Source organism: Falco cherrug, chromosome 12 (genome assembly GCF_023634085.1).
Source record: "Falco cherrug isolate bFalChe1 chromosome 12, bFalChe1.pri, whole genome shotgun sequence".
Taxonomy (NCBI): Eukaryota; Metazoa; Chordata; class Aves; order Falconiformes; family Falconidae; genus Falco; species Falco cherrug.
In genome coordinates, this window is record NC_073708.1 from 30,202,278 (window position 1) to 30,230,111 (window position 27,834).

General features: G+C 47.9%; 2 protein-coding genes across 2 annotated transcripts; one reads left to right on the forward strand and one right to left on the reverse strand.

Annotated features, from left to right (window-relative positions):
- Positions 1-331: 331 nt before the first annotated feature.
- LOC129737196 (uncharacterized) lies at positions 332-2,873 on the reverse strand. The gene is made up of 5 exons (XM_055724965.1): positions 2,780-2,873; positions 1,802-1,899; positions 1,468-1,659; positions 1,107-1,346; positions 332-1,021 (listed from the first exon to the last, which is right to left on the reverse strand). The coding sequence occupies exons 1-5, from the start codon at positions 2,871-2,873 to the stop codon at positions 617-619; spliced, it is 1,029 nt and encodes a 342-aa protein (XP_055580940.1). The 3' UTR covers positions 332-616.
- Positions 2,874-7,533: 4,660 nt separating this feature from the next.
- C8A (complement C8 alpha chain) lies at positions 7,534-27,604 on the forward strand. The gene is made up of 11 exons (XM_005440431.3): positions 7,534-7,770; positions 9,856-9,952; positions 10,879-11,023; positions 12,190-12,334; positions 13,858-14,047; positions 15,533-15,733; positions 17,067-17,307; positions 21,238-21,366; positions 22,067-22,224; positions 24,384-24,606; positions 27,119-27,604. The coding sequence occupies exons 1-11, from the start codon at positions 7,652-7,654 to the stop codon at positions 27,268-27,270; spliced, it is 1,800 nt and encodes a 599-aa protein (XP_005440488.2). The 5' UTR covers positions 7,534-7,651; the 3' UTR covers positions 27,271-27,604.
- Positions 27,605-27,834: the final 230 nt, after the last annotated feature.

The following is a 27,834-nucleotide window of genomic DNA, read 5'->3' on the forward strand; positions in this document are numbered from 1 at the left end:
TCCCCGCCCGCTGGCGGCAGCGCTCGGCTCGGGGTGGGGGGGCGGGCGCGGGGGGCTGCGCTCGGTTCGCTGCTGGGGAGAAAGAGCGGGGCTGGCCCGGCACGGGTGCCCCCCAGGGGTCCGTACGCAGACCTCGGGGTGACCAACACAGGCGGTTTCCCGGAGGAACCACACGTTTTCCTCCACTGTGGCCAGCAGAGCCCAGCAGACACAGCCCCACCCCCCTCCTCCCGCAGCAACCCACGCGTGTTCCCTGGCGGAGCAGCCCCCTTCCGTGGCGAGCTGTTTCTGAGTCCTGAGGACAAACCACTTGAATCAGGACAAACGAGGCTTTTCCCATCACTGGCTATTTCTGCCCAAGAGGACGGCCTGAAAGGTCTGTTCAGACACCGAGCCCGTGTTTTCACAGAGCACATCTCCCAGGAAAAGCCAGGCTGGTTAGCTTGGCGAGAAGAGAACTGAGAGCCCCAGGGCTTTTTCCCTCTGTAATTGATCAAATATTTCATCTTTCTTTGCAGGAGCGCTTGATGCTTCCCTTTGAGCAGAGCTGGCTGCTGCATGGAGCAGGGTGGGATCCAGGGGATGCTGTCTGTGGAGCTGGGAACCACCAGCACCCTCAGCTACACTCACCCATCACCAGCTGAATCCTGGCACCCCTCCTATATACCAAATATATATATACCAAATATATACCTATATACCAAAGAGCTGCCTGGAAAACAAATGCTGCAGCAATAGCGGGCCTTGAGGTTAGGGGAAACAGGACCGGGAAAGCATGTCTGGGGGTTGTAGGATGCGAGAGCAACCTGCGTGCGTACGATTGTCTGAAGGGTCCTCCCGCATTGCTCCTCACTGATGTGAAGGTGATGGGTGTGACACGTGACTTCTGGCTGGACGTTCCCCCCCTGCACGTGGACACTGAGGAAAGCCTTGCCCCAACCATCCTTAACGGCCTTGGAGTGGGACCGATGCTCTCACAGCCTAACCTGACCTTACTTTCCAGAGCCAAGCTTAAGGAGCGCTGAAAAAGAAAGGAAAAGAAATTAGGGGAAAAAAAATATTAATTTTTCAGAGACATGACTCGAAGTGTGGGTCTCGTTCCTCACCACATGAAAAGCCCTGCTGCTGCCTGGTGGTCTCGGAGAAGAAAGCGGGGTCCTGCCGAGCCAGGAGTTGGCAGGGAAGCCCCCCAAGCTGGGGCTGGAGCCGCGGCATGATGAAAATGAATGCCAGCTTTGTGTGCAGGTAGCTGGGGAGGATTTATGACCCGCCCAGTGGTATGAACACAGGCCATGAATTAAAGCACTGTTGGAGAATCGGGAGGTTGTGACTTCAGAGCCATGGACCTGCAGAAAGGGACAGGACAGATTCCTCTATATGGGCTCTAAAAATAAGAAGAAAATGCCAAGTTTCTTTAAAACGTGCATTCTGTGAGTGCTAGCCCTGGGAGGACCCCACTTGCCTCACCTCCCTTTGACAGCAGCCCCAGGGCTGCCATAAATCGCACCGGGCTATAATAACCACGCGGGGAGCACGGGGCAGCCCTGGTGTTGTACAGATCAAACGCAGCAGAAGGGGAAGCCGACTTTTTTCTCCGACTCCGGACCTTTCTGGGGAACGCCTGATGATAAAGGGCTGGCGCTGCTCTGTGTAAGTCACCTTTTAATGGGCCACTGGCACCATTTCCTTAGAGAAATTAGACAGGTATGTCAGCAGACGTCAAAGCAAGATTTTATACCCACCCTGGAACGCCGGAGGGAACGCAGGTAATCCCTCTGACAGCCCTTCCCTCCTGCCCCACCTCTCCTCCCCGTGCTGGTGCCTCCCGAAGGGCCTGACCAAGCTGCAAATGGCCGTGAATGGTGACGTCCCAGCCAAACACAATGGCCACCTTGTCCACTGCCACCGTTAAACAGGCAGCAGTTTGGAGCAGAAGCTTGGCGTTTGGTCTGGGCTTGTGTACCAGAGGCACCGACCCAGAACGGGAGTTGCCCCAACTCGAATAAACCCACCCTGAATGACGCTAGGGTTCACAGCACCGAACACCTCCTCAGCATGCACAATCGCCCCAGAACAAACCATTTCATCCTGCTTAAAAATTTTGAATGTTATGATTTAGATGGGTTTTTTTTGCAGTGATGCAATTAGTAACTTGTATAAACACATCAGTCCGAGCGCTGCAAGCACAGCATTCAGCAGACTTGCTTTCCCTGCATTATTTTTTTCAGCTACTTAGCGACTGCTGGGATTTGTCATGTATGATACAGATTCAGAATTTTGGGGTTTTTTTTTGCATTTCACAGAGATTTTACTATAGGCCAGAAACAACAGCAGATCTCGGGAATATGATTTATTCCTAATGTTTTGGAAAGGTGGGGCAGCATGACTGGTGAAAAGCAGGGAAATTCTGGGACAATCCAGTCTTCCTTGGAAGACAACTTGATTCAGGTATTGCCCACAACATAAATGGTGATGATGTTAGCCCAGTGTCACAATATTATAAATTGGGGATGGTCTGGCAAGTTATTTTTCCTTGTCACAGCTCCTGGCCCCACATGTGGGCCAGCACCGACGGAAAGAGATGGGGCACAGAGTGAGGGAAACGGCAGCTCCTGACTGCAGTGCAGGAGGGTCTGTATGTCTGGAAAAACACCTCAGAACCCAGAAGAATGGGCAGAAGTGGATAGCAGGGCAGAACCTCGTGCTAGGGGGGATTTCAGCTCCGTTTTATTCTGGTCCTCGCAGGGCCAGCGCAGCCACCCAGCCCCGCGCTTCCTACCCGTGTTCTGCCAGGAGGCCATATCGTGGTTTTCCAGCAGAGGGGGAGATAGGATCGCTTGTTCCACCATCGAGCCGCTCGCTCCATCTTGCATTACCGGCACTAACGAGAAATTTAAGAAAATGCAGTATTATTGATCCCTGCACTCACAAAGCTAACACTGAACGGCCAGGACAAAATGCTGTTTAGGAGGAGCCAACGTAGGTACCCGCGCGGCTCCTTCAGAAGTTTTAAGATCAGCCCCAGCGAAGCACTGAGCACTGTAGCAGTCAAGAAAATTAATTTAAAAGCCTTGCAATGTTTCAGGGGTTTTATCTGTCCGAGCTACAAGGTTGTCTCTGCAGTACGGCCCCAATCCTACACTTAAGTGCATACCGCTTTTTTAGCAGTATAGCCCGTACAATTGCTCCTGTGTTCAAGGCTACGTGTTTACTCTGGTAGAAGGTGTTCTCAGACACCTGTGACACCAAATGAGGACTGGCATGTCCAGCACTAGACCTCTGCTCGTCTTCTGGTCCTTAGGTGGACCTTTTCCACACCTCTCCACAGCCACTCGGCTCAGTAACTGGGACACGTGGCCGATGGTGCACACAAATGACCCATGGCTTTGTGGGTCCTTCCAACGCACTGTCTCACCGCGAGCACCCAGCAGCCGGAGAACTGAAGCTGGGGATGAAAAAGAGGTGAACCCCAGAAGTGAGACGCACAACCAGTGCAGAGGAACGGCATGTTGGTGGTTGTGCAGGTTGGTCATCCCTGTCACCAGGACACGGCTGCTACCTGAGATGTGGGACCACCACGGTGACAGTGACCGCTCCTGTCGGGACCTGCAGGCAGTGTTTGCCACCACCCCGCTCACATGGCGGATGATGACCAGGGTTGGGTACCACCTGCAGCACCCTCTCCCTGCCCTGCGGTGATGCCACACACATGGACAGAGGCCTTCAGGACTGCACAAACACCACCTCACGCAGAACGCCTGCTCAGCACCATAAACTATGGCAAACGCATTACATCTCTCTTATCCTTCCTAATACTTCCACTTGTCTCTTCTGTTTGCTAGACAATATTAAGCCACCTTCCAAATCTAAACCCTTCTCTTGAAGGTATCTCTGCTGGGATTTTGAATTTTGAAGTTCAGAGGTGAGACCTTGGTAACCAGCTTTGCTCCTTTGGCAAAACAGAAGTTGTTTTACCAAGCTACTGTGCAGAGAAAGCTCCCCAGCGCTTGCAGAGAGGGTGAGCTGAGAAAGCCCATGTGTGCTGCGAAAGCACGTGTGAAATGGCGAACTTTCCAAGGGCAGAGCTCCAATTGCTAGGCGTAATTTCTTGATCTTGCCACATCTAACATCTTCATAACCTCTGTACATTGCAACAATCTCTGTATTTTTTAAAAACCACCACCCTACCCCTGAATGAAAGGCTGCCTGCTCTGCACTTTTCCCTGGGGAACCACAAGAGAACAAACAGCACATGGCAGGTGTCAGTCACATTGCTTGATGCACGACAGCAAGCGGCTCGGATATGACTTTGGGGGGGTATGATGTATCGAACAGAATAAAAAAGAACAGGACTCTGCCTTTAGATGTTCACGGTCTTCAAGTCAGGAACAAAATTCAGATTTACAGTATTGCATGAATAATGTACTGCAAAAGAAATTATAAATAGAATATTGGCATAAAAAAGGATGATTCTTTTAAGTTACTGCATCCCCTGCAGCAAAAACTGTATGAATATATGAAAAATAAAAATCTACATATAAAGAAAACACAAATGCAAATAGCTGGACAACAACAACAACATTATGTTAGGTCTTGTAATGTAACGTCCCCCTGGAGCTAGGCTGGTGCAGACAGCCACATTACCGAGCGTGCCGTTCAGGTGCTATTTCAAAGCTCAATGCATTCCGCAGGCAGAAATCAATTCCCCTTGTTGGGCCAAACACATTTGAAGTGGAGACTTTTTGAAGTGGAACAGAATCCTGGATTGCTGTCAGCGAGGAAATGTGGGTGCCCCAGATTACACTGAGCTAATCTGCCCCTGATTTTAGATACACAAGAGTTGTAAATGAGGAGTTACGTGTCTCCTAATTAGAGGCTGGCAGTGAAGAGTTCTTCAGTGTCGGGGAAAAGAGCTTTGCAACAGGAACAGTCACAAAGTGCCGATGCAGGCTCGCTGCTCTGCCCAGCCCGCTCACAGCCCCTATTTCCCTGCTCCTGAAGAGCCCCCGGGCTTCAGGCCATGGCTCATCCTCCTGAAGGTGACTGCGCTGCCACCGACAGCACGGCTAGCGTTGCAAGCCAGAGGTTCAGAGAGTTAATTCAGGTTCAGAGGCAAGGTTCCAACACACATTCTAGACAAGTTCAATTCATAATGTTATAAATGGAACCATAACTTTTATATATATCACTTTTGGAACATAACACCTTTGAGAGAGGTTCTTTAATTTCACCTCTAACGTGGTGTGCCCTGCTGGCTGCTTAAATCTCTCCCGCACGCCTCCCCCCCCAGACGACCTCACCTATCAGTGCGAAATTGTTGTTGTGCCTGATTGCACAAACCAGCCCAGCCTTTTACCTGGCAGATGTGCCACAAATAACTTTCATTATATATACGGTGTGTTTCTGATACTGCTATCAGAAAAGAGAAGATATACTGCTTCGACAGCCTTGCTTAGATGCTGAGGAGGCACTTGACCGTGCAAAGCAGCCATTTGTACTGCGGGACGGCCCAAGTCTGGACCGAAGACAGACTTGGCAGGCGGCCAGGGAGGTCCCCACCATCGGGACAGTGGGGTCCACCCCCACCAGACCTCTACAAGCATTGCTAAAGCCTTTGTATGTACTTGTCTTAACAGCGATATGCGGAGAGGCTGCAATGTGTAACAGGGAGCCAACACGGGGGATCGCCTTAGGCCAGTTTACATCCCCTGCTTTTTTCCCAGGCAAAAGCAATTTAGGTTTAACAGTATATATATAAAAAAATACTAAACCCCTCATTTGAGCTCTTCTTGTGTAGGTGAAGAAAGGAGAAGGACTTTCTGAATTCATCTGAAGTGCATTAGTAGGTAAGGGATTACATTAACATACTCTCGAAGGTCACAAAAAGGCAGATTTCATTTTACTACAGAGTTTACCCATGTGCTACATTTCTTTGTGTTTAGCACAGATAAGCCCCAGGGTCATTCTGAACTTTAATTACATTAAAATAACACAGTAAGAGGTCCTTTTATTTTGATAATTTACAATACCACCTATTGAAATGAGCTTTGCAATTAATTTGGGAAATACACAAAGTGACACTTACTTCCCAGTCTTTTGTGGACAGAGGACAATTCACTGTCTACTTAACAGCTGTAATAGCCCACAACAAGATTTTCCTACAGTAATTACACTTTCTCTTGAATTTATTGAGGCTCAAGCCTCCAGTTGTCTGCTGGGAACACTTCATTTCTGCATGAAGCATCTCAGCCCACTTATGCAGAAGAAAAAGCAGGGAGATACAGACCCTTGTTGGAACACAAAAGTCTCAACAGAACTTTTACCTTTCTTTTTTTAAAACCCAATATCTAATGAAGTTATAGATTTCTTGTGCATTTTTGTGCCTGCCCATGAGCCCTTGGGGGAATTTTGCAGGCTGAGTGCAAGCCTGAGGGAACAGTTATGGGCCAACTTGGGCTATAGCCTGTCCAAGTGTCTTTCCAATGGCCATTTTTTTCTTTCTTCCAGCACAAAACTAAATATTCTCATCTTGTCATTATTACCTTACTAATAAATAACCCATGGTGTTCTTGCTTTCTATGGTATTGCTTTCTTACACTTGGGCACATCCACTACTTCTGTGTTAAGATCCCACCCAGCTAGAAGCATCAGAGGCACCACTAACAGATGGGTTTGCACAGTATATGGGTAAGACACAAATTCAGATGAGGGGGCATCCTCTTCACCCCAAACCACTTTAGGAAACAAAGATTTACCTTCTTGTGTTGCAGCGACTGTGCAGGGCCATCCAAAAGCCAGGTGGTAACTTACAGCAGCTCTGGAGATGGGACACTGTCTTACGGAGACGGCAATGAGAAGAAGCTGAGTTGACGTTTCTTTGAGTGGTGGGCTGACCCTGGCTGGAGCCCAGGCGCCCACCAAAGCCGCTCCGTCACCCCCCTCCTCAGCTGGGCCAGGGAGAAAGCACACGGAGAGGCTCGTGGGTGGCGATGAGGAGGGGGAGGGAGGCTCAGCAGGTGCCGTCACGGCCAAAGCAGACTCGGCTCGGGGCCCCCCGGCAGCGGTGGGTCCGGCTGGGAGCCGGCGGCACCGGCTGCATCGGGCACGGGGGCAGCTCCCCGCAGCCGCCCCCCCCAGCCGCCCCCGTACCCCCCAGCCTTGCCACTCAAAGCCAGTACATCTTGACGTATCTGGAAGGTACACGGTCCTCGTAACACAATTTTATGATAATCTTCAATTTGCTCTATGGGGAAGCTCTTCCCTGGCCAGCAACCAGATGCACCGAAATTGCAGTTAAGCCACTGTGGGAATTAAAATGATTTCCCTCCTCCTGCAAATTAAAAGGAGGGTGGCAGGCTGGACAAGAAACACACTGGCTGCAACTGGACTTGATTGACTTTAATGTGGAAACAGTTGCACAGTTTAATAGATTCCCTTGCCAGAAAACTGGGAATTTGTTTCCAGAAGGGCAAAGGCCTCTGGGACGTGTCTTGATCCTTTGTGATCTGATCCGTGCTGCTGTCAATGATTTACCGCAGCGCTCTGGGGGCTGGTGGGCTCCGCGCTTGCTCTAGCAGTGCCTGCCCGACGGCATCCTGAAGCCTGAAGCTTTTGTTTGCAGCTGTAGCAAACATTTACATATGGAAAAATAATGCGGTGGAGCCTGTGTCGGCTTTCTCCTTTGATTCTGTCTATATGCTCGCTGGCTCTAACGGCTCGTCGGGCCACGGCCACAGTGCGCGGGGAGCTCGAGGCATCGCCTTCCCAGAGGTAAGCCCGCTCCCCCCTCACTTTACATATAGAAATTACAGACAAGTCAGTCAGCCCATCAATTTTGTCCTGACTTGAGGCATGTGCACACGGTGCTCTCTGTAAACAGCTATCGGGGAAAAAAAAATAAATAAAATATTGGCAGTTGGCCAAAGCCTAAGCTAGGCATCATAATTCCTTCTTATAGGAACTGTTTGCACAATGGTTTTTCTTTCGCAGATGACTATTAAGCTTTCTTAAACTTCCTTACCAAAATTACCATACTGGGTTTGGGCACTTGCAATGAATTCCCTATACAAGATGATTTACGAGCGAATATTTTTCATATTCTTTTTCATTATAATTATTTTGCATTTGACAATGTGAAGTTAACAAGTGCATGTGAATAACCCAATTTTCAATGCAAGCCAGATCCTCATACCTCCTTTTTTTTTTTCCCTTCAACATTATTATTAACCTATACAAGTGTCACTTAGGCTTTGAAGGAAGGGAATAAACAAGTTACTTTTTTCTAAAGCTATAGTGTCATGATAGGAAAATGGTAGGTGTTTTTTTTTTTTTTTTCTACAGCTATTAATTTCAGGCTTGTTCTAAAGGCAAATATGATTTAGAAGGATCAAAAAAAGGTATCAGTGATAATTGGAACATGGAGACAAGAAGGCGGAAAGGAAAAAAAAAAGTGGTAGTGATACACTTAATTATGAAGGCTTATTCCGATAATCCCTTTTGAAAATGAACAAAGACGAGATTTTTGATGTTTGATGAACTTATCAAACAAGGCAGAATAATGAAGAGGTAAATGTAAAATCCAATCGAAGGTGAGCCAATTAAGTACTTTGTGAAGTGCTGAATGATACAGCCCACAAATCCTCCTGTCAGAGCAAAAAAGGCATCAATACAGGCGTGTCCTCCAGCTCCGTGTTTGTCTGCAGGCTCCTGTTCTCCTGGAGACACAGTGGGTTTTTATCTCACACACTGATCTGCATCCACGGGCTTCCTTGCTGAGCTGTGGTGGTTTTCATTTAGGAACTGTTCCACAGCCTACATCTACACTGATGCTTCCCCAGTGTGCCCCGCACCTCAGCTAATTATCAATATTTCTCTTTGGACTGCGGTCTCCTAAGTAAAACAGACTGCTCATTAGTTAAGCACCAAAATACTTATACTAATAATGCTGTTTTGGCTCAGAGTAACCCCTCAAAATGCTTTGAAGGCTGTGGCAAACACAGAGTTGTATTAGGATGCCACAAAGTGCTCCTCAAGACGGAGAATGCATTGCACAAAGATCATAGGAGCAGGGACAGAAATAGAGATTGTAACAACTGGGCTAGGAGGGCAGGGAAGTATTTTCTTACTGTTGCATAGTGATACTCGGTGTATGTGCAGAGAGTCTGATCCAAGGGCCATAGAGATACAGTACCCTTGCCGTTTGCTGCTTTTACACCCTTCCTTTAGTTGTTTTCCTCTTCTCAGAATGTACTTCCTTTTAGAAAGAGTCAACACTGCTTTGTATCTAGCCTTCTCGGCACTGCTGGTGCAGCCATTCCCACTGCTCCAAAAGCCCACGGGAATCAGACCCTGATTTCACACTCATCAGGAAAAACACTGACCATGAACTCACAAAGGTGTAAAAAAAAATGAAATCAATAGATTTCAGAACAGGCCCAAGGTGATAAACGTCACTGCTTCTGGAGTTTACGATGTGCTTCTGAGAAGACAGGGAAAAAAGAAGCCTTTCCTTAAAACCTGTCTCTTCCTGACATTCCTTCTGTTTACTCAGCGTGTTTGGTGATATAATATGTGACGTAGATGTATTTCATTGGAAAGGGCTAGGAGCTCTTGGGAAAGCAGGCAACCCAGGTCCTGCACCTGCTGCCGCTGGGGCCAGTTCTGATGGTGAATCCCTGGACGGGGCATCTTGGGTAGTACAGCCACCCTGGCTACAGGATGCTTCCCATTTCCTACAAAGTGGATTCCTGGTGGAAAAAAAACCACACAGAGAGATGAATTCCCCCCTGCTAGCCCCCATCCCTCCTTAAAACACAACTTCAAAGACCACAGACCACTGTCTCTTCCCCTCCTCAGAAGAAGCAGCAGAGATGTTAATTCTCCAGCTCCTGTCGACTGTCAGCTGAGCCAGTGGTCAGAATGGACTGATTGCTTTCCTTGCCAGGAGAAAAAAGTAAGGCTCCACCGTAATGTATTAATTTATCTTCAGATGTGTCTGTGATGAGGATGTACACACATTAATTATATATATAATACATATTCATCATTCTGAAGCATCCAGTATACTCATCCAAATATGACGGAGATGCTCCTCTAATAGAGAGGCTCTTACTTACCCTGGTGTAAACTGGGGAATAAATTCATTTAAGGCAGCAGAACAGCAAAATGCGAAATCAAGGCAAATAGCAGAAGAATCAGGCCCGAATATTTGCCCAAGACTTTCTTCCTTTTCTATCTCAGATTTAATTAAGTATCCCCTGATTCTTAATGCACATATTCCAATGAAATTAGAAGCAGTCTTCATTCATCAGCTCCTGTTCTCACTTTTTTATATCCTTTCACATATGTCTTCACAATTCAAAAATTTATTTTCAAATACTCGACATAATTTTGCTTTCTACTGAGTTTTTATCCCTGCATTTTTTTTGTTCCTATGCTTATAAATGATTTGGTTCTTCTCTCTTTCCTTGTATTTTTTTTCCTTCCCGGTTTAAAGACCAGCGCTTCTTATTAATAATCCATCGGTAACGTTGCAGGACCAGTGTTGCATTTAGTGTCTGTGTCCATCTGAGCCTGATACATTTCAGGACAAAGCACGTGTAATGAAAAATCCCAGGTACAAAGTAGGAAAGAGATATTTAAAAACAGTCACCCCAGCCCCACCTGAATTCACTTACATGAACCTCAAGCAAATCTCCTGAGCTCCCCCCTTGCTGCTGACTCTCCTCCATTTATCATGGACAAAGTCTTTGGGTTGCATGAAAAGATAACAATACAGATAGAAGTGATGGTTTTAATTGCTTTATCGCCTGCGGAGGTGGTGTCTCTGAGGGACATGGGTTAGGTGCTGGCGGTGTTTTTCTCTCTTGTGCGGTTTAGCACCGGTACCGGAGGCTGATGCAGCCGGCGGGGTTCGCAGGGCGGCGATGCGCGGGGCACCTCTGGGGTGAGCAAGCTTGCCGCGCCGAGACAACATGCACGGGACCCCCCAGCTGTGGGAAAGACTTTCGGTGTGAGGAAACAGGTGAGTGAACCAGGCACAAACTCTTGCCAAAGAGGTTTTGGTCCTGGGCGGACAGACCTGGGGTGATAGCAGCCCCCGCCACGGGCAGAGCTTTGCCAACCAGCCAGCAGGAGGGTAAACCAGTGCAAAAGGAAGCGGGAAATATCCCCATCTTTGTCTTTCCCCTCACTTTTACAGAAATCCATCCACGTTACACCCGAATTTGGATAGAAAAGAAGGCTGTGTGACTTGGAAAAGGTTAATTTTTCAGTGGAAATAAGAGAGCAGAAATATTCTGCTCCAACTGCTGTGCTGCGTGCTCACACTCCCCTCCACGGGCACCAGCGCTCCCACAGCACGCCACTTTCTCCCTCTGCAAAAGACATAGTTCAATCATGAATCCAACTAGCAATCTGTTGGGGTGATTTATTTATTTTTAGCCATCCCCAGCTCTGAGGATCGGGACAAGATACGGCTGTTCTCTGAAAGTTTGACTAGCCTTGACAGATTTTTGTTTTTTACACAAATGGCTCAAACTCCCATCTTGAGCCTTTAATGAAAATTCTATTGAAATTTAGAACTACGCGCCAGCCCTTGACCAGCTCATCAGCTGGAGCAGGTCATCACCACTCCATCGAGGCAAGTGCAGCAGCACCAGTTCCCTCCTGCCATGAATGTCATGTCAAGGCTTCCTCCTCACTCCCAGAAGCAAACACACTTTCAAGCTGCCCTTCCAGAAAACATCCATTCTTGAGCTATAATCACAGCAAGAAACTTCCCAAATACCTCCTGCAATAGGAAGAGGCTAAATTTCACTTTAATCAGACAGAATCGACTTTCTTGAGCCAAGTGGAGAAGCTATTGCTTCCTGTAGCTCCTTCCCACAAGCACGATTTTGAGTAACAAAATCAGCCCACCGAGGTGACCTCTCCTTGACTCCCATCCCCTGGGAGCCCAAGGGAGAGGCCAGCTTGGATCCAAGCTGTGCTCACGCCAGGTTGCAAAGGAAAATATCCTGCCAAGGAGCTGGGAAAAGCAAGCTCCCAATGGAAAAGCGTGGTGTTTAACACCCAGTGGGACTTCTTGTGGCCCCAAGATAAGGGTGGTAAACAGCACCATCAGGGCAAGCTGCCAAAAAAGGTCTTCTGAAGGGTGGATAAACCACTGCCTGTACCTGTGCACTGTAGGTCGCTGTGTTCAACGACATCTGGTGTGCAACGGAGAGCCAGACTGCAGGGATGGGTCTGATGAGAGTAACTGTGAGGATGAAGGTATTGAAAGCCCTTGTGAACACCTGTTCCCAATCCCAGGGTCTGAAAAAGCAGCCCAAGGGTGAGTAACGAATCAATAGCTGCTACTCTCACAATCAGAACAGGACTGAGTTTTTGTAAATTGCTCTTCCTTCGTAACAGCAGTGCTCCGTGAGTTTATAGGGTGCCGTACAAGACCCAAAGGAGAGCTCCCGTCTCACGTAGCCATGTGTAGCAATGAAGGAGGCAGGAAAGTTCACCCCGGCTTTTATTTCAAATCCTGTCTTGGATTTACTGTCTGACCCTGGCCTCTCCCAGCCACTCTGTGCTTGTGATGCCCTCTTTATACTCCTGTCAAAAAATATCCTAGTTATCTCACAGCTTTCTCCAGTTGATAAAAGCCATATATTAAAGCAAACAGAAGACTTTGGAGATTCAGCAACCTGGTGCTGTTCATCCTTAAGGAGACCTGACTCCAGGATTTAGGACTCCAAAGCACAGACTGAAGGCAGAGAGCCTGAGCACCACACAAATAGATACAAGCAGGGTAAATACTCTATCCATGAAGAAGTGTCACCCTGTTCAGTTTCAAATTTTGATTAGGTAATACATGCAAAAGAAAACTCCAGACCAATTTGAAAGGCAAACTGTCTGCTGCGACACCCCTGGTTTAAAACTTATGCTTTAGCCAAGGTACTGCTTAGTCTCACTTGGAGAACACGTGCTGCAGTATGAGCACATAGTCAGCCACCCGAGAACCTTCCCATCAGCTCGATCCAACGTTCTCTGGAGTCCATGAGGTAAATGTCTCTCTGGTCCAGGGCCGAAGAGAGTCCATCAAAATTTTTTCAAGGCATACATTAATTTTAACCAAGCACCCATTTAGTCCCGCTCTCTGATGCATTTCTCCTGCAGACCACACAAAAGCAATAGCATTTACTAGCTTAGTCTTAAAGATGATTCCCTGTTGTGAGGAGCAATGCTGCTGTCTAGTTTGAATAATGCTTTTACTTGGGCCATGGAATTACAGGGAATATTTGGTAATAGGCAAGACTTCAGAGGGAAGCAGCTGCGATGGCTGGAGAGCAGGAAGAAAGGTGTAAGGAACAGTAAGTGAGAGACTTGGCAAAGCAGAAGCAGGCTGCAAGTCTAGGGAGGGTGCTAACTCCCCTGATAAATGAGACCATTATTAAAAGGAAGGAGATGAAATTAAGATAGAAAACAATTAACAGAAAATGCCAGGAAACACTTTGTGACAGTGAGATGCATTAGGCTCACAGGGGACCTGGAGGAATGCCAAGACGTCGGGACTTTCATCACTACTTGCTGGGATGGGCTGGACAACTTCACCAATTTCTTCTACTTCTAGCTTAGGAGTCCAAAGCGATGTCTTGGAAATAAAATGCCTGTTTGTCTCCTTTGGGAAGGACATAGCAAGGAGATAATAAACCCAATCCTTAGATTTTTAGGTGCTATCCAAATTCAAAGTCAGAGACCTGAGGACAGATAACTTGGAGTGTCAGGAGAACAGAAACAGTGACAGAGACTATTGGGGAAATACAAGGGGAGCTATGGATAACTTTCCAAATGCTGCTTCTTTCCAAGATACAATATCCTAACACAGGAAGAGAGCCAGTACGTGTATGATCCTAATTTTTTTGGAGGCCACTGTGAGTATGTCTACAACGGTGAGTGGCGGGAGCTGAGGTACGACGCTGCCTGTGAACGTCTGTACTACGGAGACGATGAGAAGTATTTCCGCAAACCTTACAACTTCCACATATACCAATTCCTAGTAAGTACTCTGGGTAGTCAAATTTAGGAACGTTTTCCCAGATAAAAGTCAAGCTTGCTATAAAGATATTGTACGGTTTAGCATTCACTATGGATTGTCTTGCAAGGTACCCTTCTCCAGCTGTCCCCGAGACAAGCAGCAAGCGATGATATAAATGCTGTTTTATGGCACATCAAGGAGCTGACGTGCTATATCACCCAGGCATCGCCACTGCTTACTCTGGCCCGCTCAGAGCCAAGAGAAATGTGTTTTCTCTAAATTCTGCTATTAATGAGCTGCAGAGCTTGCACAAGCCACTTGCCTCTCCAGGGATGAATTTGGCCATGTGGAAAATGGGAACAATGATACTGGTTCAATCTTAGAAAGCCTTTTAAGTCTATGGCATGGCTACAAGGGATATAAATCCAAATCCTGAGCGAGACCGAGACCCTGCAAGCCATCACCATGAATCACAACGCCTATACTGTGGGGTCACATCTGATGTTGGAGACTGAACTAAGCAGAGCAAGGGTTCAGCCTGGGTCTTCCATGTCCTAAGTGGGTGCCTTGGCCACACTGTTCAACATTTCTCATGCTTTTTGACATGAATGAAAGAAAACACATTATTCCAGGGGAACGTTACAGCCACAGGCTCAATACAAGTGGCTCTCATGAACTCCCAGCAGGTGGAGTCCCCTGTGCTCCCTAGTCCCCAGCTGGAACCCAGACAGACCCACCACACGGACCACCTTTTCTTGCCCCCCTTATCTGCTGCTAGCAGTGGTGGACATCTGCACCGTGGTCAGGCGCTGAGGGACACTCGAGCATGCCCTATACACGTCTAGCTTAGGAGTGTACCCGCTGGGGTCTAGGAAGTCACTCACAACGGTGTGAGATGGTTTTTTGCAGTGTTGGTAGTTCAGCTGGCTTTTTACAGGGATGGCAAATGACACAGCCTGGATTCAGCAAGGCTGCTCCATTTCACATGCTGGCAAAGTAGAGCTGTCAAGGAAAAGGTCACTTCTCTAAAACACAGGCAAAACAATGTTTGTTTTCTAGTGCTGCCATTGCAAGTGGCTGATTTTTTTTCCTAAATAAATTCATCCAGAAGCAGGCTGGGGAGAAAAAATTCAGTCCAAATCGTTAGGATTTGGCAGAGCTGTAAGGAAGCGGAAGGAAGGCTTTATGATGGGAACGTCAAGCTATCTTAATATGTACCATTACTGGTTCTGGCTCTAATGGTACTGCTTGGACTGGCTAAACACTAACCTTTCCCCCATCTGGAGACAGTCGAAGCAAAATGCATGGCTTTACCCACATTTCTCACCTATTTCCAAATGTAACAGTACGTGACTTAATTCTCTATTCCACATCCACTGAAGTCAATGTCAGTGCTGTCAGGAGCATCGCGGGCTTCAACAGAGGCATCATCAGCTCCTTAAAGAAACAGAGGTTAAAAAGGAAGGGAAGTACCTGAAAAATTAATGTCTGCTCCTCTCACTTTAGGCTCATGCTGATTCTGGATTCGCTTTTGAGTTTTACGAGGATTCAAAGGATCTGCTTGATGCCCTTAAAAGTGACAAAACCAGAACAAACGGCTTTACCATTGGTATTGGGCCTGGAGAATCAGATATCCAATTAGAACTGGGCTTCACTTTATCAGGTGGCAAAGGATCCTTGAAGAATTTCACACAATACACTGCAAAGGTAAAAAAAAATAAAATACTATCAGTGATGCATATGCTCCAGTCATGTCATCTGTGCATCACATGGTCTGGCTGTAACTTATGTCAGTTTATTTTCTCAATTGCATTTTTTAACACATAGTAATTGTACCTTAATTTGTTCATGTAATTGCAATATGATCGTTAGTAACCCTGTTTGTTGTTCTTATTACGTTTTAGCAAACAGGGAGTGGGAATAAAATTGAATTACGAAGTACCGCAACACATGTCATCTCACCCCATCCTGTTTCATGGCTACATTAAGCACATAAATAAAAAAATGCTTAAAGTGACGATGAGGGAGGAGGAAATATCAAGATGTTGATCAAAACAGTTGTCCTCAGGGAATGATCTCCGGTAGCAAATATATCTTGTTCAAATTAATACAAGCTGCCTTGTGATGGGGAAATATGCTACTTTTTATGGGAGGTTAAAATACTGCTCCAAAAAAAAAAAAAAAGAGTACCCGGTAATAGGGTGCATGTCTCACAGTGGGTTTACATCACGGACCAGCTGTGATGACCTTTTTCCAATCTAATAACACGAGTGCTGGTATTTCCCACATTCACTGTGCCCCATCTCACTTCTCTCGTGGCTGCTGACAGAAAACAATAAAGAAGAATTACTTTGATGGTTTTCTGAGTTAAAATGCCCTTAAAAGCTGTTTGAAATGGGCACCATTATAGTATTTACTGTGCCCTTGTCTAGACCCACACAATGTTTGCAGCTAAATGATGATCTATTGTTGGAGGAATCATTTAAAGGGCTGTTCTGGTTGCACCAGAGCCTTGCCTGAGGCAGCAGCTAAGCTGGAAGAGGAGCTGTGGATCGGGTGGTATATCCAGGGAATCCTCCTCCCGTTGGCGCCTTCCTCACCAGGGTTCCCCTTCCTGGCCAGACTGGGCTGGGCTTGCCTTCAGCCCTTGTCCTGCACTACTGGTTGAGGCTGTGGAAAAAAGCAAAAGGGAATAACCAGTATGGAAAGGAAAGCAGAAGAAAGAAATGGAGGATGGAGGAGAATCATGCAGAGCCCTATTCTGATCGTTTTCACACACCAATAAAAACCCCCACAGCATCCAAACCCACGGCTTTGCCCTCCACCTCATACAGCACACCAGAAAGAAACACTAAAGAATTACCACCGATTTCGTTTAAACCCAGGTTTGTTTTCATGCCTTCAACATACACTGACAGTCAGAGAGCCAGGCTTTCCTCTGCAAACCTAACAACTAGACATGACTTGTTTGTTTGTTTGTTTGTTTGTTTGTTTTAAACAAACGCTGAGTGGCAGCTCTTCTTTCCTTTACCTCCAACAGGAGGTTGGATTCATTAGAAGTGTGACGAAGGTGCAGACAGCCCGTTTCAAGATGAGAAGAGACAACATAGTTTTGGATGAAGATGTGCTGCTCTCCCTGCAGGAGCTCCCGGACACCTACAACTATGGCATGTATGCCAAATTCATCAACGACTACGGCACCCATTTCATGACGTCTGGCACCATGGGGGGCGTCTTTGAGTACATCCTTGTCATCAACAAGGAGGAAATGAGAAGAAAAGGTTAGAAAATGACACAGATAATCTCTCTTCACAACTTCTGCTCTAAACCAGGGGTTTCCAACCTGGTGGCCATGGGGTGGGTCCAGTCCACGGGAGCAATTCATCTGGCTCTGGCTGCTCCCCACAGCCATCGTGGCCCTGGCCCTGGGAGGGTGGGTGCTCTTTGGCATCTCTTTGCTGAGCTGGCACGCATGCCCCGTCACACGAGAGACACGTACTGGTCACAAGCCCCAAAATGCATGGTGGGGGTGGGGCAGGGGTACCTGCGTGTTGTTCACTAGGTGGACACTCTACTGGCCACAGAGCAGGGGACAGATAAGCTTGAGTATCAGAAAACGTCCTTCCTGCTCTAATTTCAGAATCTGCGTGAGATTTTGGTGTCTTAGGGAGGAACCCGAGCATCTTCTTCTCCCTTTCTTTCGGTGTGACTTTCTAGACTTCTCCAAACTTCCCCTATTTCTAATAGTCTTTGTTCTGGCCATTATCATGAATGCTCCAGGACTTCAAACTCATCCAGAACAAAGAAAGATAGCCCACTCACAGTTTAGCCTCCTAATAGTGAGGATTTCAATTTTCTGTAAATGGCAATAACGCCTTGCACTTGGCAATACCTCTGCCACTTTACTCTGGTTAGTGTCAGATCTGAAGACTAACAGACTTCTGTTAGCTCCAGTTCTCAACAGACCAGAGTCTATGAGGCTGGAGAGCCATATCTCTAAATCTCAGTTACATAAAACATCCACTGCAGATGCCTACAGAGCAAGAATAGCCATTACTGGCGAGCCAAAAGCATGACATTTTTCCTAGTCAAAAACATAAGATGCAGAACAATAACAGGGCACTTCAGTACACTAACTGGATTGTCAACTCCTGCAAAGGTGTCAACCATGCCATAGATCCCACTGCCCGCTCTGCCAAGGATAATGGTGCCTCGGTAACTCCAGGCTGGACGTTTATGCAAGAGAAAATTGTGATCTTGGACAGGACAACAGGTGGAAATTGCTGCAGTTGGTGCCAATTGCTGTAATTCCATTAATTTCCATGGTTCTGCCCCAAATTCTGCTTCTGGTCTGAAATGGTCTGGTACTATCAGCACTAGGATAACTATGCACTCCACGGTGAGGGCTGACCATGCCAGTTTTTCCACAAGGAATTACCGACTGAGAGAATTTTCATCAAGTTCCTGAACTACTAACATTTGGAAACACGACGCCTCTGCAGATCATTTATTCACTTTGAAAAGCGAGTGATATAGAAGTGAAGAAGATCTTGGCAAGCAAGTCTTCAGGAAGCAGGCTGCCAATTTCAGAGGAAGAATGAATCGAGAGCATGTGGAGGGAGGCTATTATTTCACTTCATCTTGTGCCTGCTGCGTATATAAAGAGGAGATTTACTGCCACGAGATGCCTTATCTTAGGAAAGAAGGATGCTGAAGTTCAGTAAAAGACAAAAATGTGCCCCAGTAGAGAGGTCGTTTTCATTCTAATGTAGCATGCTTCTGTAATTTTCATCTAACCCAGGCTCTGCCAGAAAGTCCCCATTTCCCAGGTCAGAGGTGCTCTACGTCACACGACGCAGACCCAGAAGGACCCAACCACGTGGAGCCGCGTGACGCAGAGCACCGCTGACCTGGGAAACGTGCCACACCACGGGCACACACACACACATGTTTGCAAGAGGACTATCCACCTTCCCTGAGGAATGGACAGGATCAGGACAGAAGTGCTCAAGACTTAAAACGCGACCTTCCTAAGAGTCTGAAGCGCTGCAGATGCCTGCAGATGTACCGCTGAGTCCCCACAGGGATGAGCAGCATGGCACCTGCTTTAGATCAACCACGGCTCCCGAGAGCCCGCCTAGCCCACGAAGCTCTATGTTAAATGCTCTGGAAGAGAAAACACTCCTTTTTTATAGACCAGTGATTAAAGCGCATGCCCAGGAAAAAGATCCCTAGGCTGGGTCCAAGGACAGCTTGGGTGATTGCTGAGCGTCTAGCTAGGCACAGGCATGAGCTGGACTCTAAGCATCTAGGAAACCTGAATTTTGCAAACGAAGACACCCTCTGGGTTTAGATACCCAGGAATAGGCTGCAACTCACCGGTGCAGAGCTCAGGGTGGCAGTTTTGCTGCCAGACCCATTTCTAGCTTTCAGGCTGCAAGGGCTTGCATGGATGTGGTCGTGAATGAAATAAATACATATGTCAGAACAAGGTCCCTTGATGCTCTGCCATCAATATTTTTCATTACTAGTTTTTAAAATAGATTGTTACGGTTCTATTATTTAGCAGAAAACAGTATAATGTGTTCACACATTACAAGAACATTTATGGGAGAAAGATTATGCACAGATTAAATTAGAAAGAGTCTTCATATATTCTGATTAATTCAAAATGCAGCAGTAAATCTTATCACTTGAGCACATTTAGCTATCGCAAATTATATCATATAAAAAACCTATCAGAGCTCCCCCCTCAAGTGCCAATATTTTCTATGACCACCCTTTTGCAATGATAACCACTTTTCATTTATCAAGACCCGATCTTGCTGCAACCAATAGCGAATTGTATTGACAGACCCTCGCTGATCATAATTACTCAACAGGAACCATGGCCAATCAATTAATCAGGGTGTTCCTCAAGTTTAATTTTATGGCCCTCCAACACCAAGATAAGCAATCACTCATATTGCTTTGGGTGAATGAACTTTACCCACTGTGTTTACAACTGTTGAACGGTTTAGTACGAGTAATTGAGTGCCACACATTTAATCTTTCTCAAGGGCCCAGTTTTGCAATGGGATGTAATCCCCCCTGAAGTCTTGAGCATGCTTCAGCTCTCACCAGTTTGAATCCAGGACTTGTAGCCCCTTCCTCAAGATGCGGAGCAGCTCCGCCAGTTGGGACCCACCGCGCCAACGAGCAGCTCCAGCAGGGTGTGTAGAAGGCAGCAAAACAGCAAGCTACGGGCGTTTTACCAGTATTTTAAACACAAGCAAGGCCAGACCCTGCTCCCCGATGCTGGGCTGAGGCAGTTCAGCAGACACCATTCCGGGCTGGGGCTCGGACAGAGCTTCAGCCTTTAGACCATTAAGCCATGATGCACAAATCCTGCTGACCTCCTTGCCCCCCTTCCAGTGCCACCGCATTGATCGCTGGGCTGCTTTGTAAAACACTTTAAGGTCCTCCGACAAAAAGAGCAATATAAAAGTTACCTATTACTTACAATACCTGTATTTATAGAAATCAATGGATTTTTTACCTGTTAAAGAAGACGGCCTTATATTTGCAGCACAGTGGTATGTACATAAACCCAGGCTGTATGAAATATGCGCATTGCTTACCTTGGTGAAACCACCTCATTAGTTCCCTTCTCCCCTCTGCAGTCCCTTCATGGGTCTCCAGTTACGTATTTTCATGATGTATGTGGTAGTGCTGGCTGGCAGCAAGGCTTTGGCAGCTCTCAGCAGACAGACCCTCTGCAAGTTGCTACTGAAGATGCTACTTAAACCCCCAATACAGGGGTCAGGTCCTGAGTTTAGGGAAATTAGTGAGCATCTATTGATTTCAGCTGCTGTTCCTGGCTTTACCCTAGATTCAGTCTGCAAAACCCTCAAATGTTTTAGTTTTAAATAAATAGACCAAACAAGGAAATAAGTGCCTGAAGCCCTGTGTTCAGGTTTCTGCTTTCTTTTAATACTTTCTAAGGAAACAAATTTCAAGGTAAGGACATTTCCCTACTCACCTATCATGTGACAGGCCCAACATACCCCAACAAAATATTGGCTGTTCTCTGCCTGGAACAGCTCCTGAATTTGCAAAACAGGCCACACAAATAACTATTTTCTTCATTGATGGAGGGGAAAAAAGCAGGTAAATGAACAACCTTCCGCTCAGAATGAGCCACTGATTTTGTCGGTTTTCTTGTTTTGCAGACATCAGCGCTGAAGAGATAAGCGCCTGCATTGGCCACTCCATTGGCCTTACAGTCAGGGAGAGTGAACAGCGTTTGGAAGCATCTGTGTCATCCTCCGACTGTGCAAAGAAAGGATTTCTGAAAACTGGTATGACAGCAGGGCAGATGTCTGTCACAGCATCTGGCATCGCTTTGCTTGGTCACTTGGGCGTGGAGATTCAAGCGGGGTCACACAAGGGGACGGAGAAGGGAGCTCTGGTGCCATCTCCAGCCGTGGATCCGGCCCAGTTGTGGGACCAACGCGACTTTGGGTCCCAGTCTCCGGGAGTGCTAATTGCTCTTGAAAGAGCAGGATTTAAGGCAGCAATCCCTGGATTAGGAACACGTGTACATAGAGGCAGTGGGGTGGCTGGAAGGCTGCAGTTCCTGTGGCCATGACAGACTGGGAATGGATGACAAGGGCAACATGGCAACTATTAAAGAAGTCAAAACTGACTATAAAAAGTATAAAAAGAGGCTAGGAAGCCCCAGATCGGTAAATCACTTAACCAGCTACAGACAGCATGATCTACTGCCCACATGCTAACTAGAAGCCAAGGCTGGAGGCATGTAGGCTCTTCAGGCTGCACCAGCTTAGAGCCTTCGGGATGCTCAATTCATCACCGGCCGCCCTGTGGTAACGTGGTCCCGCAAGCAGGGGATGCCAAGCTCCCATCGATTCCAGGAGGCAGCATCGGTGATGCTCACTGACAGCCCCCTTGCATGACTGATCTTACCTCCATTAAGCAATTTCTTGTGTACGTGTGGGAACGGTAGCTAAATAATATGGGTGTGATTCAACTTTTCAGATGCTGAGAGCAACAGTGCAGTTGTGGAAGATATTATTCCCCGGATAAGAGGTGGAGATACCAGTTACAGCGGAGGGCTCTTAAACAGTTGGGATGGCAATATGTATCGTCACTGGGGAAGGTCATTAAAATATAATCCTGCTGTTATTGATTTTGAGGTAAGGCTTTTCTGCAGTTGAAGAAACTCTGCCACTATAAGGAATGAAAGTGTAGTCGAGCAGATCATTTTGTATTTTTATTGTGATTCCATCACAGAACAAGATTAAATGTAATGGGCCACTGATCTGGTAACCTCTTATTCATTTCACAAAGGGGAGTACATCTCCCACCGACCGCATCCGCAGGGAGACGGACAAGGAGCTTAATGCTGGATTAGTGGCGAGTTCAGTTTTTGATGTGTTCCCAAACAGCTTCCCAATGAATGGCTCTTTGCGGCTGCATTCACCTCTATTATTTTCCCCGCTGCTCTCCGCCCTCCCGTATAAGCAGGGGACCCCTGGGGGGCTGGGGAAGGAGTATTGCCTCCCTAGGCAAGGGCTCTGCATAGACCCCCCCACTTTTCACCTGCCTCAGAGCCGCAGTGGCTATGCCTAACCTCTGCAGACCATGGTGGGTGTAGCTGAGAGTGCTTCCAGGGAATTTAGAGCAGGGGGCTCCTGGCTGCTTTGCCAGGTGGGTCCTGTCTTTCTCCATGCTCCAAAAGGGGGTCCGTGGCCATAAAAATCCACCAAGAGTTGCTTCTCCCTTTCATTTTATCGGATGCTCCATAAAACGGAAAGATCACCGAAGCATCCTACAGGGCTCCAGAGGTGGGGAAGAGACAGGTGCAAGCAGAGGGGATGGGAAGGGAGAGAGAAGAGCAACCCTGCAAAGAAATAATGCAGGGCCAGAGAGTGCAGAGGTGTGAGGAGCTGGGCACAGCTCCTTGGCTGTGGTCAGGAGTACCACATCTACCCCGAGATGCTATGACCACTGCTCTGCTCCGGGAGCGCAGCTGGGGGGTGTGGGGGAAGTACCTCAGTCATGGCAGGGACATGCTGCCCCATCCATCCCTCTCATCTTCATTTGAAAGCACCCCGCTCCCGGCTCTGACAGAGGGTGGGAGAAGGGAAAACAGAACGAGGAATTACCTGCGTTATTGGCAGGGCAAGAAGGATGCTGCAAACCTTCCTGGACAGCACCCCAGCGGCAGAAAGCCCCAATAACACAAAAGCACTTTCAGTTCCAGCGGCAGGTTATTCACCTTTCTGCACAAGTTCCCATCAATCCTGGGCAAAATTTATTGCAATTTTCCAGTAAACCATGCGCTGACCTCCCTGCTGGCTGCTCCGGGGCTCAGCAGTCACTGTGCAACCAGAGCTGCCAATAAGTGCTCGTGTCACCTTCAGCAGCTCTTATCTGCAGCTCCCTCTCGTTTGTTCATCGGGCTGGTGCAAATTTGCCTAAGAGCTCTTCTCAAAGCTTGGCTGATGCTCCCCATGACTCGCTCTCACTGAGCCTTGTGCTATGAGACAGTGCCTCACTCTTCTCTGGGACCAGTTTCCACAGATCCCCAGGCAAGACACACAGCACTCGCACAAGACTCATGGACAGACAAATGTAAATATGTGTCCTCAGCCCAGCCCTGAGCTTTTAGCTTAAATATTCATATGCATATGAATATTCAGTTGTTACAATTGCAGTTGCCCAAACTGGACTATTTTTGCTGAATGATCTATAGAACTGGGTTTTGCTACTAGAAATACTAGGAGCATGTTATATTCTTAAAGCTGTAGACGGCACAGTATCATTTCATGACATCAAAAGGCAAAAAGTATGTAGGAAGAATTCTCCACACTCAGCATTTACTGGACGGTTCCCATCGGGTGACCATTAATGGCAGGTTGGCATCAAAGTTTTGATGATAACCACTGTCCAAAGCTCTTACCAAAACATTTTGATTCAAAAAGGCAAAAAGCATGCGAGAATCTCTGAGATCATGACAGCACCAAGAAATCAGTCAAAAAATGGGCTTACTGGGGTGTTTTGATTTATCATTTGTATCTAAACTGGAACTCCAAAGCACGTCCAGAAAAGCCAATCCCACACAAATCTCTAGGATGAGGAAGGTTTTGGTACGGTGGTTTGTCGCTGGGGCCCATCGGTCATGGTAACACATTTGCATGATGTACATGGAGCTGTCGAGGAAGACAAATGAGTTTTTTCTGAGCCCCGAGTTTATCGAGCAATGTCACAGCTCTCTGGCTGCGGTGTGGTAGCGTCCCAGTTGAAGCCCAGCTGAAATTGTCTCCGTGCTATTCATCTCCATCCTACGCAGCTGCAGCCCATCCATGAAATTCTCCGCAGAAGCAACCTCGGCGATATGGAAACCAAACGGCAAAACCTGAAACGGGCTTTGGACGATTACTTGTTGGAGTTCAACGCCTGCCGCTGCGGACCGTGCCAGAACAACGGTGAGCCCGTTTTGGTGGGAGACACCTGCTTCTGCCAGTGCCGCCCCGGTTACGGAGGCCCTGCCTGCGAGCAGACGAAGCGCCGAGGTAAGACCCCGGCCCACACCTGCGGCAGGGAGGGGGAAAGGCAGCAAAGGGACAGGGTCCTCCCCCCCCCCCCCCCGCTTACCCAACAGCTCTTTGCATCCATGCATCAATCAAGCCTTCACTGCCATATTGCTCTCCTTGCCATGCCATCCTAGGCAGCCCTGCGAGACACTTAAATTAGCAGCTTAGGTGATTATGACAGATAAATCAGTGGAAACGAGGATGTGTTTAATAGCCGGAGACTGGCTGACATGTTGCAAAGAGCTGAGCTGGGATTCGGCGGCAGCACCCTGGCAAAGCCCCGCTGCCTGCACTGCCCACCCAGGGGTGGGCTCTGCCTGCCTGCAGTGCTCTACGGGCACAGCTCGTTACTGTAAATGAGACCGTCACCTGGTCCTCACCAACCAGGATGTCACGTATTCAGGACGGACATTCTCTGGAGTGCTTGCAGCGTGCGGCTAAGGATGCCTGCTGCAAGGGTGACAGCACCGACCTCGCTGGGCAGGGAGGGCAGGGAGCTGAAAGGGCCGGGCGAAGCAGCTGGGGAGTGGTGCACAAGCAATGTGCCACCCAAAATGCTGTTTGAGTAAAAAATTGCCACATTGCCAGACTTCTCCCCTCCAGTGCCCCCGGGAAACACTTTAACTAGAGGCAAGTATCTATTTGGGGAGAGAAAAAAAATGTGTTTTTCCAAAGTGACAGGCTTTTATTTATGTTTTCTTTATCACTTTATATACTATCCTAAAAAATTAAATAAGTGGCAAAAAAAGCTAATCTTGGAACATGCTCTTATTTAAAAAAAAATGTTACAGTTCTTTCTGGATATTTTTGTCCTAATTTGCGATGACAAAAAACTCCAAATCTCAGCACATGAAGCTGGCAGGAAAATCTATCTTCAGAGCAGTTCCACCAGGCAGGGCTCCAGGCTTTCAGCCATGTGCTCATAACTAGGGTCTCACCACTGGAAAACCAAAGCTGTGGTGAGATAAGGAGTTAGAGCAGAGCTGGGTAGATGGTTTACGAAGCTGAGCTCAAAAGCATTGCTTCAGTGACTGCAAAGTGGGTTTCTTTAAAAATCTCAGGCTCTTTGGGTTGGCTTCAAATCCAGGGGATGTGCCTGAGATGGTCCCATGGGATGGGGGAGAGAATCAGAAGAGTAAAAGTGAGAAAACACATGGGTTGAGATAAAGACAGTTTAACAGGTAAAGCAAAAGCTGCACACGCAAGCAAAGCAAAGTGAGGAACTCACTCACCGCTGCCCACGGGCAGGCAGGCTCAGCCGCCTCCGGGACAGCTGGGCTCCATCATGCCTAACCAGCACTTGGGAAGACAAGCATCACCATTACCGTGCCGAATATCCCCCCCCCCTTCCCCCAGCTTCATAGGCTGAGCACGACTTATGGTATGGAGCATCCCTTGGGTCAGCGGGGGTCAGCTGTCCTGGCTGTGTCCCCTCCCAGCCCCTTGTGCCCCCAGCCGCCTCGCTGCTGGGCTGGGGTGAGAGGCAGAAAAGGCCTTGGCTCTGTGTGAGCACTGCTCAGCAGTATCAAAAACATCCTGTATTATCAACCCTGTTTCCAGCACAAATCCAAAACGCAGCCCATACTAGCTACTGTGAAGAAAAACCCAGGTGAAACCCATACAGATGAGGAGCTTGGAAAGCTCAGGCCCTGGCCCCAAAGCGTGCCCACCGAACTGGCCAGCCCCCCTGCTCCCTGACTTTAGCAATAGCGGGGACAGACACACTTCCAGCTCGTGGGCAATTTTTCATTTCAGATTTTTAGTTCCAAAACTCATTTAAGGCCAAACTCCGTTTTTGTAAAGCACGATGCTTCAGCAGACGGCAAACGCAGCTTTCCACCCAGCACTACGTCAGAGCACACACATCCATTTGTGCTGTCTGGATTAATAAAGTGCCCAAGCCAGGCATGAAGGCCAGCTGAGTAAATAAAAACCGACAGTAAATGACAGCCATCAAGCTTTCCCATCATTCAGGAGCACCACCATAATCCATAGTATTGAATGCTCCTGACAACTCAGTCTGTACTGTAATGAAAAAGCCTTGAAATCACCCACCTCCAAAAGGATGGGCAGACTTTTCAGACACCTCCACGACACTAGGAGACCTCTGTCCCTCTGTCTCGGGCAGAGGTGAGAAAGTCAGTGCAGGGAGAGCTGTCGGCTGCCCTTTGGGAAGGAAAGCCAAGATGCAGCCTTTCAGATGAGCAGAGGAGAGAAAGAAACAGCTAGTGGTGCCTGAAGGAGATGATGCTGGCTTCAAAGCACCTTGATCACAACAGCCGTCCGTGTGCTGGGCACGGCGGAGGTGGACCAGCGAGTCCCACCCACAGCACAGGGTACAGAGCCAGAGCCGAAACCGCAAACTGCTGGCAGCACCTTCCACCCTCCCCTGCTCCCACCCAAAGCACGCCACCGCAGTCAGGCCCTACGGAGCACTTCAGACTTGAATATTATTACTTTTTCCCCCCTCTTTTTTAATATACGCTTACAGGCGGTGAGACGAATGGGCGCTGGAGCTGCTGGTCGCAGTGGTCTCCCTGCCAGGCGGGCACAGCGCGGCGCAGCCGGCAGTGCAACCAGCCGGCCCCGCAGCGTGGCGGCGAGCCCTGCGCCGGCAGGGCCCTGCAGAGCAAAGCCTGCTGAACGCCCCGGTCGGCATCGCTCCCCGCCGCCACGGTGGAATCTGTGCCTGGCTATGGAATTACACCCGGGACAAGCAATTGCCCAGTATCGCATTTCTAGACGCGTGGAGACATGCTGGATTCACGGGGTAAAAGCAGAGCAATGGCTCCAGGTGACGGATCATGCCTGGCTGCCCCCTCGCCCCACCAGGTGTGATGGGAGCCCACCAGTTCACAGCCGCACGGCTGCACTGCGGGAGATGGTGGAGAATCCACGCGGGTGGCTTTGCTGCTGGGTGACTGTGGGGCTATAACTTGTCAAGAAATAAATTTACTGGAAGTGTTTACATAAATAAGCTTGACTCGCAGCAATTTTTATATTCGACTTTGGAAAACCCATTGAAAGCTCATGGTCCCTGCGTTTTTATGCAGCTGGTATTGGCATATGTACTACGAAACTTTTGTAAGTTGGCACTGCCAGATTTTTAAGTCCAGCATGTTGGCCAGGGCTGCATTTGCAGCAAAGCCATATGCTGTTCTGCATGGGAGGAGGCTTAAGCCTAAAGATGCAGAAGCATCATTGTGA

Bases quoted from the DNA above. Each gene is read 5' to 3' on its own strand.
- LOC129737196 (XM_055724965.1), bottom strand. From the start codon at position 2,873: ATGCAAGATGGAGCGAGCGGCTCGATGGTGGAACAAGCGATCCTATCT. The intron at 1,900-2,779 runs GTAGGAAGCGCG...TAACGGTGGCAG, and splicing joins GGCCTCCTGGCAGAACACGG to TGGACAAGGTGGCCATTGTG. The intron at 1,660-1,801 runs GTGGGGCAGGAG...GCCCATTAAAAG, and splicing joins CACCAGCACGGGGAGGAGAG to GTGACTTACACAGAGCAGCG.
- C8A (XM_005440431.3), top strand. From the start codon at position 7,652: ATGCGGTGGAGCCTGTGTCGGCTTTCTCCTTTGATTCTGTCTATATGC. The intron at 7,771-9,855 runs GTAAGCCCGCTC...TCCCCTCCTCAG, and splicing joins GAGGCATCGCCTTCCCAGAG to AAGAAGCAGCAGAGATGTTA. The intron at 17,308-21,237 runs GTTAGAAAATGA...CTTGTTTTGCAG, and splicing joins GGAGGAAATGAGAAGAAAAG to ACATCAGCGCTGAAGAGATA.